Source organism: Primulina huaijiensis, chromosome 2 (assembly GCF_012295235.1).
Source record: "Primulina huaijiensis isolate GDHJ02 chromosome 2, ASM1229523v2, whole genome shotgun sequence".
Lineage (NCBI taxonomy): Eukaryota > Viridiplantae > Streptophyta > Magnoliopsida > Lamiales > Gesneriaceae > Primulina > Primulina huaijiensis.
Window position 1 is genome coordinate 24,810,827 of NC_133307.1, and position 12,882 is coordinate 24,823,708.

General features: G+C 34.9%; 3 protein-coding genes and 1 long non-coding RNA gene across 9 annotated transcripts; 2 read left to right on the forward strand and 2 right to left on the reverse strand.

The window, feature by feature from the left end:
* Positions 1-1,303: 1,303 nt before the first annotated feature.
* LOC140970875 (thioredoxin-like protein AAED1, chloroplastic) lies at positions 1,304-3,418 on the forward strand. Of its 6 annotated transcripts, XM_073432832.1 has the most exons (5): positions 1,304-1,916; positions 2,337-2,479; positions 2,613-2,657; positions 2,751-2,854; positions 2,925-3,418. In XM_073432832.1, the coding sequence occupies exons 1-5, from the start codon at positions 1,865-1,867 to the stop codon at positions 2,977-2,979; spliced, it is 399 nt and encodes a 132-aa protein (XP_073288933.1). In that variant the 5' UTR covers positions 1,304-1,864; the 3' UTR covers positions 2,980-3,418. The 6 variants fall into 6 exon arrangements, 2 of the variants coding, with proteins under 2 accessions (XP_073288933.1, XP_073288934.1); XR_012174199.1 differs by lacking the exon at positions 2,751-2,854 and having other exon boundaries at positions 1,323-1,605; positions 2,365-2,479; positions 2,938-3,418; XR_012174198.1 differs by lacking the exon at positions 2,751-2,854 and having other exon boundaries at positions 1,327-1,916; positions 2,365-2,479; positions 2,938-3,418.
* On the reverse strand, positions 1,371-2,260 carry LOC140970876 (uncharacterized). Its single transcript, XR_012174200.1, has 2 exons — positions 2,129-2,260; positions 1,371-2,073 (listed from the first exon to the last, which is right to left on the reverse strand). It is a non-coding gene; the product is annotated as an uncharacterized lncRNA (long non-coding RNA).
* Positions 3,419-4,002: 584 nt separating the features above from the next.
* LOC140970877 (DEAD-box ATP-dependent RNA helicase 16) lies at positions 4,003-9,852 on the forward strand. The gene is made up of 15 exons (XM_073432834.1): positions 4,003-4,301; positions 4,428-4,586; positions 4,680-4,769; positions 4,889-5,017; positions 5,734-5,834; positions 6,316-6,430; positions 6,580-6,711; positions 7,269-7,334; positions 7,458-7,637; positions 7,854-7,949; positions 8,112-8,249; positions 8,625-8,707; positions 8,819-8,856; positions 8,949-9,163; positions 9,368-9,852. The coding sequence occupies exons 1-15, from the start codon at positions 4,083-4,085 to the stop codon at positions 9,431-9,433; spliced, it is 1,827 nt and encodes a 608-aa protein (XP_073288935.1). The 5' UTR covers positions 4,003-4,082; the 3' UTR covers positions 9,434-9,852.
* On the reverse strand, positions 9,735-11,731 carry LOC140970878 (probable xyloglucan endotransglucosylase/hydrolase protein 7). Its single transcript, XM_073432835.1, has 4 exons — positions 11,339-11,731; positions 10,905-11,005; positions 10,633-10,829; positions 9,735-10,278 (listed from the first exon to the last, which is right to left on the reverse strand). The coding sequence occupies exons 1-4, from the start codon at positions 11,508-11,510 to the stop codon at positions 9,888-9,890; spliced, it is 861 nt and encodes a 286-aa protein (XP_073288936.1). The 5' UTR covers positions 11,511-11,731; the 3' UTR covers positions 9,735-9,887.
* Positions 11,732-12,882: the final 1,151 nt, after the last annotated feature.

Consider the following 12,882-nt stretch of genomic DNA (forward strand, 5'->3'; position numbering starts at 1 on the left):
GAGACGTTTAACAATGATAGAAGCTGGCATTTTCCTTTGATTTTTCGTGGCACCAATTATTACTGCAGAACAATGTTCCCATTATGGGGCTACAATATCCAAAACGTATCAGCTTAGGTTGTGTTCCATCCAATCAATCCAACCAAGACTAAATGCACATTAAAGTATGCATACGGGAATTTGACTTTACTCCAAATGTAAGTATAGCCTTGACCCCCATTTACCAAAGTAGTTGGCTCATAATTTCCAAAAGTCCCACCAACGTACTGGATTGGGTTATGGTCCTAATTTCCAAAGTCCTACCAACGTACTGGATTGGGTTATGGTCCTGATAGCTCAATTGCTATTGATACAACGAGTAGACAAGTTAGAATGAGCTAGCGGAAAAAGTTGACATGTATTTTTTTAAATTTATGACGTGTGATGGATCGGACAGAAAAATTTAACTCATTTTGACATTTCTAACTATGGCGAGACATCCAAAGCAAAGATGTTGTGAACCGATTTCATTTAAGTGGATTTGGTTCTTGAATGGTTGGTTAAGATTTTAAATGCTTAATGATTCTCTTATCCAAATTCATAAATCTTCTTCAAACTGATGCTAGATCGAATTAATTAAGTCACAGTCTGAACAATTCACAATGCCATGTCTGTCTTATATTGATTTACCGAGACGATTTCGGGTTAAACCGCCCCCATTAAGCTTCCCTGATTTGGACGATGGAATAATTTAACATATTTATATATAATGTGGTGAAAATCTTAGAGTATTGATAAGAATAGATGAAAATGGAGTTAGCATTAAATAAAACAGGGTATTTCTAATTGTATTTTTCCATCAGGAAATTCCATAAGCTGAATGACTGCTTCCTGGAGAAACCAAGTATGCAATGGATCATGTTGTTAGCATCAGGCCCAATATAATGGGCTGAATCACCAACCCATCATAATTTTTTTAAAACCATAAAAAATTATTTATATTATATTTTTATAAAACATAAAATACATCATCCCAATTATTAAAAGAATACAAATTTTACAAGCCAAATAAAACATAAAACTAAAATAATTACAGCGTTAATCTAAAAAATCATCAGCACCTTACTTTTTAATCAAAATAATCCATATTTAACTAAAATATTATTACAATTTTAATTAAGACCAATTCTTTGTTCCACTGATTAATATGTAGAACATTGGCTATAAAAACAGTGCTGAAAATTTTATTCCGCTACACATTTCATTTAATATAATTTTCAAATATTTAATCCTCGGAACCAACTTTATTAAAATTGTTTCCTAAATTTAATTGATCAAAAACTTATTTAAACAGATTATTTATCAAATCACAACTGAGAGTTTGCTGGACATTTCTTCCAGGTTTCCTATGGCGAGAGTAACATCTCCACGACTCCTGGCCTCCTCTCCAGCCACATACACCTTTTTGCCCGTTAACCCATATTGGATCATCACTGTTCCCATCAAATTATCCTTCAATTTCAGCTAAGCCGGTCTGGAAAGCATCGCTGATGTGCTCGGGGAAGTTGGGATACTTACGCCCTCCGAAGAACCCGTCAAATTCAGGGACCTCTGGGATAACAGGAGGTGTTCTCAAGTGTTAATCGTTTAGTTGCTCGATCCTCGGAAGATTTTGTACTGTAGTTCATGGGGATTGTTTTTGGTGGTGTTATGGTTTTTATCTCCTGTGATTGATAGTGTTGGAGTTTATTAAGCCAAATTATTTATCCTGTTGTACTGCCAACTAACAAGCTTGAAATTTCGGGAGAAATGGTTTCTAACAAATAACATCAGTATATTCAAGTTCTGTATTATAAATCTGACTCCACTCAACCTTTTGGAGCAGATGGCATATGGATTTGATCTTCCCCAGTGGGCTCATTCTAATCTTTGCGATGGTGAAACTCCTTTTCTGTAGTTGCATATCTTACTCAAACTATACTGCAAATACGTAATCGAACTTCTCGGAAATCTTGATTTGGTGTTTTAGGCGTCTGAGTTTTGTTCAATGTTGACTCTGATGAATCTGTTTTAAACTTATATGGTCTTCTTGATCTTTAATTGCGTGTAGATTCTAATTGTTAGACTCGTAAAAATCTAGCTCTCAGACCTTTACTGCTAAAGTCCGAGGTTTATTAAAATTTGACATATTTTATCATATTTGGGAATCTGGGTGTAATTCTCCATTTCCGGGGAATAGCTGTTGTTGCACTTTTGAGACATTTCGGATGTTTTTGTTGGTAAATACTAAATAACTACATGTTCCACAATTTTCATTTTGCTAAATAACTTTGGGAATTCCAAACCCGGGCTTATAGATGCGCTTCTTTTTGTTGCATGTTTTAGCTGGGAACTTGCCTCAGCACTCAAAGAATCAAAAGAGCTGTTCAACTCAGCTGGTGTGAAGCTAATTGCTGTTGGTGTTGGTACTCCTGACAAAGCTCGTCTACTTGCTGAAAGGGTAAATTATTTTGCTTATTCTTTTTTGCTTAAGAATCTGTTACTCTACTTATATAGGAGAGACTTCGAAATGTTTATACTTGGAGCACGCATGTATTACCATAGTATTCTGATAAGTATTCAACCTCCTGCAGTTACCCTTCCCTGTGGATATCCTTTACGCTGATCCTGATCGTAAGGTAAACATCTATTGCTTAGATTTCAATTTGTCCGATTTCCAAGTAGTCTGTTCTAATAAGTTTTTATTGTACATTTTCTGGTATCCAAATCAGGCTTATGATGTTTTGGGGTTGTATTATGGTCTTGGTCGTACATTTTTCAACCCAGCTAGCATATGTATTCATACTGAATCTTTCTTACTTCCCCCTTTTCCATTGTATGTATTCATACTAAATCTTTCTTACTTTCCCCTTTTCCATTTTTTTGGGACTCATTTTAGACTGCAGTTGCTTTGTACAGACTAAGGTGTTTTCAAGAATTGGGGAACTGAAAAAGGTATGATATGAAGAATTACACGATCAAAGCCATTCGGATGACAGAAGTATTGTTTTGTTGTCTACTTTTTCGTTCTAAACAGTTGTATGAAGACTAGATCCATAATATGATTCAGCAATGTTGGTTCGATTATTAGGGAGGAATGTTTGTGTTTAAAGGAAAGTGATTGCTTTACGCGAGGAAGGATTTAGGGACAGGTGACCATGCTTCGTTGGATCACATCTTTGATATATGCTGCAAAGCAACTGCAGGCTGAATTCTTGAATCCATCTATCTTGTGATGGATTTGTATAGTTATGATGCAATGGTAACAAGTTTATTGTCTAGATCTAGCTTCAAATCCAGCCCCAGTTGTGGTACTGGAGCTATGATGCATGGATAATATTTTCTATTTTGTCCCTTGAAGAACGGTTATTATTGGTTTATTACCCATTTAAATGCCTTTAATTATTGATTGGACGTTTTTATCGTTATCATTGGTATATTAATATTTTCTTCAAAAAATAAAATGACTTGACTAATGATAAATGAATGTTAAGCTGACAGTTTTGAGTAGTTTAAGGGGGTAAAATGTTTGAATTGATAATTGGAGGTGGATATTATATCTTTAACCAAATCATCAATAGTTATAGAATAGTAAAAACTAATTGAAAGCGGTATGAAAGTAAAAGAAATCAAACTTATTTATTTATACATATTTTCTTAATAACTAAAGTTCATACTTGTAGCAGTTAAAACCAAAAAATAAAATAAAACTAATCCCAAACTCTGTGAAGTATATGGTCGAGGGATAATTTTAAAAAGTATTATTAATATATAAATATAAAATTTATAAATAAGTTTAACAAAAAATTTCTTTTATATCATGCAATTTATGTATTTTAATTTAATAATAATAACTAGTATTTTACCCAAAAAAACCTCTTCAGTGTATTAAATTCTTAAACTTTTCATTTACCGTATTGGGCTTGACTATTTGTGGCCCAACGTTAATCCACATCACAATCGTTCTTATTCATAACCCGTATCCACCTGAAAGTTGAACCCTAACTCCCATTCGCGCTATTTTCATCGTCTTCGTATTTTTCCAAGGTCTGTTCTTCTCATCAATGGTGAAGCAGAGGCGAAACGACGACATGGTGAAAGCTGATATACAAGAAAAGGAAGATGATAAACCGGTATCAGAAAGTAAAGAAGAGCATGAAGAGGTCGAAGAAGACCTGAGCTTCGAAGAGTTAGGCCTGGATCCTCGCCTAATCCGAGCTCTATCCAAAAAATCCATAGAGAATCCCACTCCTATCCAGCGCGTCGCCATCCCACTTATTCTTGTATATTTTACTAGTTGGATTTCTGTTATTTGGATTGTTCGACCTTATATGCTTTTCAAACTCAGCAATAGATTTCCACTGGTGAATTTTAGTCTAATTTGCTTTTATTTGACGCCATGTATGCAGGAAGGGAAAGATGTGGTGGCCCGTGCGAAAACTGGCTCTGGGAAAACCTTTGCTTATTTGCTTCCACTGCTTCAGAAGCTTTTCACGAAATCTCCCTCAAAAGTTAACCTTGCGCCTGTCGCGATTATTCTCGTGCCAACTCGGGAATTGTGCCAACAAGTATATTTTGTTACGAGTCTTGATTCATGGTTGAATTTTTTGGGTTTTTTCTGGGTTACTTCTTTAATATCTTGTGCTCTTTGCTTTTCTCAGGTTTACTCTGAAGTTATGTCATTCATTGAATTATGCAAAATGCAGTTACGAGCCGTTCAATTGGCCAGAAACATGTCTGCCAGTGAATCGGTTGGTTTCTTTGTCTTTATCGTATTAACATCAGTTTTTAGGGTATTTATTCTGGAAATCAGGATAGCTGTTTTATTCCATTTTTAATATTTATGAAGTGATATGGCACTTTTCTGTAGAGAACGGCTTTGACAGGGCTGCCTGATATTCTTGTGTCGACTCCTGCGTGTGTGAAAAATTGCTTGATGAATGGGACACTTAAAGCTACTGATCTTCAAGAATCACTTTCAGTGCTCATTCTCGATGAGGTCTGATGTCTCTTTTATCCTGCTTTGACTAATCATGCTAGAAAGTTTTTGTTGAACGTTCTAGCTCTTGTAGACACAATCAATAACATTCAGCTACGAAAACTCTGATACTTGGTAAATATAAGTGTAATTTTTACATTATTACAATGTCTAGGATCGTATGAAATATGAAGATAGTTAATTATGCACATCTCTGGATAAATTGGGTTCATTTGCATATTTTCTTTAAGCCTAAAATTATGTGAACATGAAACGTATAGATTAAGAAATGTACAAATGTAACCCAAATATGAGACAACAGGAATCATCTACACTAAAAATGGAAAATATTCATCCTTGCTTTATTTTCATATTGTGTAAATTCTTTAAAAGCAATTTAAATTTATTATAAGATGTAAATGGTTCTGCATAATAAACAAAATACTAACATTCGACAGTTTCATGAATTGTAATTTTGCAAATGATGACAAAACTGTGTTGATATGAGATAAAGAAGTTGCCAAGTCATTTTAAAAGAGAAGTATTCTGTGTATATAGTTATGACTGTCAACTGTTCAAGATTTTGGCATCAATCACAGAATGTGTGTGGGTTTTGAGTTTTTGGTTGTTGGTATGCACGTTGTAGATAATTATTTAATAACACTCGTGTATGAATGAGTCGAATGAATCAATATAATTTGCTAGCTAGTAATATGCGCTTTAATTTTTCAAACCAGGCAGATCTTCTATTGTCATATGGATATGAGGATGATCTGAAAGCACTAACCGTTCATGTGCCCAAACGTTGCCAATGCCTTCTCATGTCTGCTACTTCAAGGTTGGTTATCTGAAATTCTGCCGCACTGTGTAGGTTATTATTATAAATTTTAATTTGTCTTGAAGTTGTTCAACATAGCCATGTCATCAATGAATAACTGGAATTTATGTATTCTGAAATTTCCCTTCTTTGAAAAGACCAGAGTGTTGCCCGGATTATGTATTCACACTTATGTGCCTGGGAATAGGGTAGTTTCCTTGGTATATGCCTAGATAAAGTGCTTATTGTGTATATTTTGTTATAAAATTCTTGTTTATTTTGAATGTCTTCTGTGAGTATTGTATTGAGGCTAATGGACAATTGTAGATTTTTTTTGGTTGTTTTTTCCCTTCTGTTACAAACCTTTCTCCTTCTCTTGCATTTTAATTTGGTAAGGTTGTTAGAAATTAAATCTTTTTTTGTTGTTGATAGATTCTTTATCTGTTTCCACAAACTAAGAAGTAAGCCAAATCTGACTCCTTTTTTGTATGAATATTTGCAGTGATGATGTTGAAAAGTTAAAAAAGCTTATCCTACACAATCCCTACATCTTGACTCTGCCTGAAGTCGGGAATGTAAAGGATGATATTATCCCCAAAAATGTTCAGCAGTTTTATGTAAGCAATTGTCAATTTCTCATCTAGTGTTAATTGCGAATTTTCTAGTCTGAATAAATGTATTTTGTTTCCAAGGTAAACATTGCCTCACTATGTTTATTACGGTGGAGTTTTCCTCTCGTTTTTCCCTTGATGTTTTTACTTGTCAGATTTCATGCAGTGCTCGTGATAAACTTGTGCATGTTCTTGCGCTCTTGAAGTTGGAGCTGGTTCAAAAGAAAGTGCTGATTTTTACTAATTCAATTGACATGAGTTTTAGATTGAAGCTGTTCTTTGAACAGGTAGATTGATTCACCTTGTGTTTCTGTATGGTCATTTGAACTCTTGTATGATCATGCAGTAATGTTCTAATCAGTCGGACATGTCATGAAGATGCTATTTAAATGTTTAGACATATCTATCCATTGGACTCTGAAATTCTTCCAGATGTTTATATTTAAGGGAGACGTCCAAACCTTACAACTATACATTTTGTCAAGTTGTTTTCAGCTTATAAGCTGCTGCCATGTGTTGGTAAAAATTTAGGCGAACTGGTTAAATGCTAAAAATAGACTGTCTGTTAGTATTGACTATAAATGGTAATGTGTTGAATATTCTACATTCTTCGAGTCTTGTGAGTTTAGACATGGATATTGGCTATAAATGTTAATGTGTTGAAAATTTTATATTCTCCGAGTCTTTTGAGTTTAGACATGCATTTCGATTTGGGCGATGGAAGAGTGTTGCTAATCAATTTCTAGTGGCAAAATATCAGATCTAACCAGGGTCGTAACTTTGTGGTTAAAGTTTAATGACTAGTTTATGAACCATGGAGATAATCAAGAGTTACATCTTGCAGTTTGGGATCAAATCTGCAGTGTTGAATGCTGAACTGCCTCAGAATTCACGTCTACATATCCTTGAGGTATCTACTTAGGTTTTACAATTTGTGGATTTTATCAAATTATAGCTTTTATTTATGCATCTAATTGTTTGCTCCTGAACTTTTATATGATGTTTGTGGCTTAACATTTTTAATTTTTCCCAGGAATTCAATGCTGGTCTATTTGATTACCTGATCGCAACTGATGACAGTCAAAAATCGGTAGAACAGGTACAGAATGATAAGAAAAGTCTTGGAGGGAAAAAATCTAGAAAAAATTCCAAGAGAAAGTTAGATGCAGAATTCAGTGTCGTGAGAGGAGTAGACTTCAAAAATGTGCACACGGTGAGCTGATGCTCTTTACATCTGTAGATTTATTTGTCATCTGTTGGGTGAGCTGATGCTCTTTACATCTGTAGATTTATTTGTGTCTTCTGTTGTCTTATTCACAGAGTCTTGATAACTTTACAGATTTTTGTCTTGGTGTCTTTCATCATCACATTGATCACTTCGCTATATTTTCTCTTGCACACTGAGTATATGATTGTTTTTTGCTGATAGGTAGTAAACTTTGAGATGCCACAAATTGCTGCTGGTTATGTTCATCGAATTGGACGAACTGGAAGAGCATATAATGCGGGTGCATCTGTCTCTCTTGTAAAATTCTTGGAACTTGAGCCCCACTATTGATACTGATGCTTATGAGTTTTTAGTTGGGATTGTATTAATTATGGATGTAGTAATTTTTTTACGTTTCTAGAATTTTGATTCATACTCCTCTTTGCTAATGCATTTATTGGCTTCTTTTCCTTGGAATAGGTCTCTCCGGAGGAAATGGAAATTTTTGAAGAGATCAAATCCATTTTAGGTGAAAAGGAAATAGAAGATTCGAAGTTCATTGCTCCTTTCCCTTTGCTTACCATGAATGCAGTGGAGTCTTTGAGATATAGAGCTGAGGTAAATGTGAAATTTTCATTTTTACCTTCAAGAAAAACTTGTGGGTGCAATTCATAATTAGACGAATTTAGTACAAGTTTCTGATGGGTTATTTGAAATGGGAACTAATTTGTGGATTCTTTTTTGGGATGAGTTTTGTTATCCTTGTAGTATTATTTTTATTTCTTTGTAGTATTATTTTTATTAAGAAACCAAACATTATGAACTCTTTAAGTCTGCTTTAGGGTCCTGCAATACTGCAAACAACAATCTAATGTCTATGCGAGGAGGAATTAGAGTTGTGTTCAAAAGTGACTATTATCTGTCATTCTGTCTGCCTATCATTTATTTTTTTTATTGAAATTAACAAAGTGCATAATGTTGACTATGTTAAAGGATGTTGCAAGGAGCATAACAAAAGTTGGGGTGAGGGAATCGCGTGCACAGGATCTAAGAAATGAGATTCTCAATTCTGAAAAGTGAGTTTATTTTCATCATATCGTTCTGTTTGAGCTGCATTGTGCGTCTTGTCATTTTTTATCCAACATTGTTGATATTCCCTTGGTCGATTATTTTCCCGTTGTTTTCAGGTTGAAGGCCCATTTTCAAGATAACCCGAGGGACTTAGGTAAAAGATTAATCTTGGCTAGATATCAATCATTTGTATAACGCTACTGAAAATTCGAATATTAGTTGCATAAACTGTTCATCTTCGAGCAGATCTGTTAAAACACGACAAACTTCTGAGCAAGAAAATGCCAGCTCCCCACCTACGCTGCGTGCCAGAGTACCTATTGGATCCGACAACTCAAGAAGCCAGCAAAATTGTAAAGCTTGCTAGGGCTGCCATGGGAAATACAAAATCTACTCATCGAAAAGGGTTTAAAGGGAAATTTAAAAGAAGCAGGGATCCTCTGAAAACATTCTCTGCTAAGGTAATCACCATAGTCCTGCACTCTTGTGCCTAGTATAACTTAATTTTCAGTTTCCTATAGAGACGAGCCTTAAAGTGGATATATATGCATTGCCAGTGCTGTAGAATCTGCAGTACTAAAAATGCAAGTTTCGCTTCATCATAAATTTTAGGTCGGCCACATGGCTTCACCTGATCATGTATAACAAATTTAATCTCGATTCAGGTACCAAAACGAGCCCATAAAACTGCGGCGAAGAGGAAAATAGAAGATGGGAACGATGGCCACTGACGATTTGTCTAAATCCTCGATTGAACTTATACAGAGGTTGAACTTTATAACTAGAGTCAATTTTGTTTCATTGATGATTAAATTATTTGTCCCTAGGGTGTCATGTAGGGTCGATATCATTTTGTTCTATTATTGTACCCATGTTTAGTCAAAATTCTCTTGTTAATGAACTTCATTGCAGTAAACAGACTCATGCGAATAGAAAATGATTTCGAGTTATGTTTTACTCCTCTTCCCTGTAACAATTTTTTAAAATAGAAAATGACATCAATGTTCCGGGCCCACTTTCTGGAGAATCACGTGTTACAAGGATAAAATATTATTAGATTTTGACGGTACAACGTCTCATATTACAATGCAAATTCCCTTCTCAACCCCTTGATTTTTCATACAGCAAGATAAGCATTTTAACCAAGGAATACAAAGGAATGCGATTTGTTCAACGAAATGATGATCAAATTCCCGCATGACATTCCGGTGGGGGAACCGGGTAACGGGCCTTGTCGGTACAGTAGTCGTAGATCATATGATTCATTCGCACCCATCGGTATCGCCTGGCTGCCTCAGGGCTCAACTCTTTGTATGCTGCACCCTCCCACCAATTGTTAGGGTTCGAGGCACAATCCGCGGGTCCTGGAACCTTGCACCCTTCGATGGCGAAATCAGTGTAATATGCATAAAATGGGGCTTTGCTCCAATCTATCTTCTCGAGACCTCCCCTTGTTGCCCAGTCATCGGCTTCCCATAGCGTGGAGTAAATTCCCATAGGCTGTAACTTCGGGTACGAAACTCCCCTTGCCTCGTTGTTTTTGAAAACCCTGATTGGCACTCCATCCACTGAAAAACTACAAAATTACCAAATCAAAGTACATTAATTACGTCTTATTTTAGAGATATATAGGGAACAGCTGTTTAAATCACATTTATTTATTTAGTTTTATCATCCGCTATCATACTACTAATTAACTAAATATTAATCACATGTTATATTAACAATACCGACAAAATGTGAATTATATGTATACATGACGACAAGTTGGAACCAGTTATTGAAATAGGTATAGATTAGTAAAAGTATGAAAATAATATAAAATATGAAAACAAAACGATATAAAGGAAATTCAGCTTAAGTAAATACGTGAGACGGGGGAATATTGAATCAAAATAACTCTCCCATGAAAGTATCGATTCCAGCTTACACAATACGTTGATGATTCCATTGTATGGCATAATCGTGAAAACCTATTGAAGGATCAAACCAAAGGTTGACTCTTTGTTCCCTATCACCTTTTCCATTAGCGTACACGTTTGTTTGGACAGTGTAGGGCTGCCCACTTCGATTACCCAGGAATTCGAAATCCAGCTCGTCTCGTTTCCCAAATATTTCAGAGATCATCTACACACAGACAAAATAAATTACAGGTCCAAGTAGAAGCAAACCCTCGAGAATGCGTTAAATTAACTCACGTACGTAGAAAGCAGCGACTGTTCCAGCAGAATCACCGGGTACGAGCTTAATCTTCATGCTAACACGTCCGAACAGATATTGGTACTTGGAAGCAAACCCGCATCCTACATTTCAAATATTTTCATTCTATTTAATTAACATCATATATTCGAACTCATAACTAGGAAAATCAAAACAGAAGTTTGAATTAAAATGTGGGACGAAGACTTTACTATCTATCTCCCAAGGTTCGTCTCGAAAAAAAACTATTTGTTCGATTTTGTTGCACAAGATTTATGTGTCATTACCCAGAGATCAAACAAATACAGTCTTCTCATTTTCATCAAACAAAATCTTGCATTATCTACCATAGTAAAAAAAATATATATACAAACAGATATCCCAAAATGCGCCCCATAATCTTTTCCCAAGACATTAAAAGTTAAGATATATGAAACCTGAATTTTGATCAAGAACTAGCTGAATTGTCTTCCCTCCATCAATCTGGCGAATGTGAGATTCCGACCAAGTAACCCGAAAATCCTGCTGAAACGTGGCGGGTCGACCCTTAACCACGCCACACGAAACTACAGCCATAATCAAACATAACACTAACCTTAATGTGACCATATTTTAATCAACAATATAATGTTATGCGCATATATACAACAATATGAGAAGAGAAAAATTCACTTGGTTATATCATCAGTTCGGGATGCAAAGTATGATGAAATAAAACATAAAATGTGGGGCTTATTTATACATAAGAGAAAGGGATTGCTGTAATATTGAATCCGAAGAAAGGGGCATCACTGAGAATTAGCTTTCCATACAGCTAATGAAAAGCCGTCACTGGACCCGCCGTGCATTCCCTCTCTACCCAACCCTGATTGAAAATAATAATAATAATATATAATATATATACATGTGAGATTACATTATGTGTATAGTTCTGGTGTTCCCGCCAATTATTTAACCTGTCTGGGTTTTGTTTTCTTGCTATACCTTTTGTTACAGATCGATGAGGTCAGGAGTAATGTTATCCTTACCAATTGGTTGTTTGTATGTGTGTTTTAAATGCCACTGCCGACAGTCAGGGGGGTGGTCATGTCTTTGGTTTTCATTAGTACGATTTTATTAATTTACATCCCAAACTTGCAATTACTGGTTCACTTTCCCTTTATTGCATGCGCATTTTTTACATGCCTTCATAATATGTTCTTTTAGCCATATTCGATAACCCAGAAAACACCTGTTTAACGAATTTAATGTAAAGTTCCCTTTTCTCTATATAGATCATTACACGAATAGTTTTTTTTTTAAAAAAAAGATGGCACCTGTATAATTTCGCCAAATTATAAATGTTTTTATTTCTCACGTTTGTTAATGGAGAAGAGAAAAGAAATCGTCAATTTTAATATGATAAAAAGTTTTCTGAACTGTTGTAATCACGATAAACACCACAAGTAAATATTTTATTTTTTTAAATAAAAAATAGATGCATATGAGTGTCCTTTTTTAAATATATATAACTCGAGGACTAAGTAAACACATCTTATATATATATAAAATAATTATTTCCATAAGCACTAACGTTTAATATTACTTTGTCCTTGTACAAATAATTTTGAAAACACCCTTAAAAGTTAAGAACTGTTTGGTATAATGAAACCAGAAATCTTGAAGAATATTTGGCACCGATATTTCTAGCCACATTCGTATATGGATCTTATCCAGTTTTCATCCACAGTACCGTCCACGGGCCAACAGTATCTATGGTTCCCTGTCAAAATTGGACAATCTAAACAAAACACTAAAATAATTTATTTTTGTAATTTCATAAGAAAGTAGTAGCACAACCCGACCCGATTTAACTTAGTTAATTCAACACAATCTAAATTTCTTTAACAATTTTTTTTTCTTGGAAGAAGTAAGATCGTGAGTCGAAAGAATTAGATGGGATATAATGCAATCCACTTGTTACTGCCAATATACATATATC

What these genes read in the sequence shown, in the direction of transcription:
- LOC140970875 (XM_073432832.1), top strand. Translation starts at nt 1,865, where the DNA reads ATGGCATATGGATTTGATCTTCCCCAGTGGGCTCATTCTAATCTTTGC. An exon ending in CTCGTCTACTTGCTGAAAGG is followed by an intron (nt 2,480 to 2,612) that starts GTAAATTATTTT and finishes AACCTCCTGCAG; the next exon opens with TTACCCTTCCCTGTGGATAT. An exon ending in ACGCTGATCCTGATCGTAAG is followed by an intron (nt 2,658 to 2,750) that starts GTAAACATCTAT and finishes TATCCAAATCAG; the next exon opens with GCTTATGATGTTTTGGGGTT.
- LOC140970877 (XM_073432834.1), top strand. Translation starts at nt 4,083, where the DNA reads ATGGTGAAGCAGAGGCGAAACGACGACATGGTGAAAGCTGATATACAA. An exon ending in TGAAGCTGTTCTTTGAACAG is followed by an intron (nt 6,712 to 7,268) that starts GTAGATTGATTC and finishes TACATCTTGCAG; the next exon opens with TTTGGGATCAAATCTGCAGT. An exon ending in CTTTGAGATATAGAGCTGAG is followed by an intron (nt 8,250 to 8,624) that starts GTAAATGTGAAA and finishes ACTATGTTAAAG; the next exon opens with GATGTTGCAAGGAGCATAAC.
- LOC140970878 (XM_073432835.1), bottom strand. Translation starts at nt 11,510, where the DNA reads ATGGTCACATTAAGGTTAGTGTTATGTTTGATTATGGCTGTAGTTTCG. An exon ending in AGTTCTTGATCAAAATTCAG is followed by an intron (nt 11,006 to 11,338) that starts GTTTCATATATC and finishes TTTGAAATGTAG; the next exon opens with GATGCGGGTTTGCTTCCAAG. An exon ending in GAACAGTCGCTGCTTTCTAC is followed by an intron (nt 10,830 to 10,904) that starts GTACGTGAGTTA and finishes GTCTGTGTGTAG; the next exon opens with ATGATCTCTGAAATATTTGG.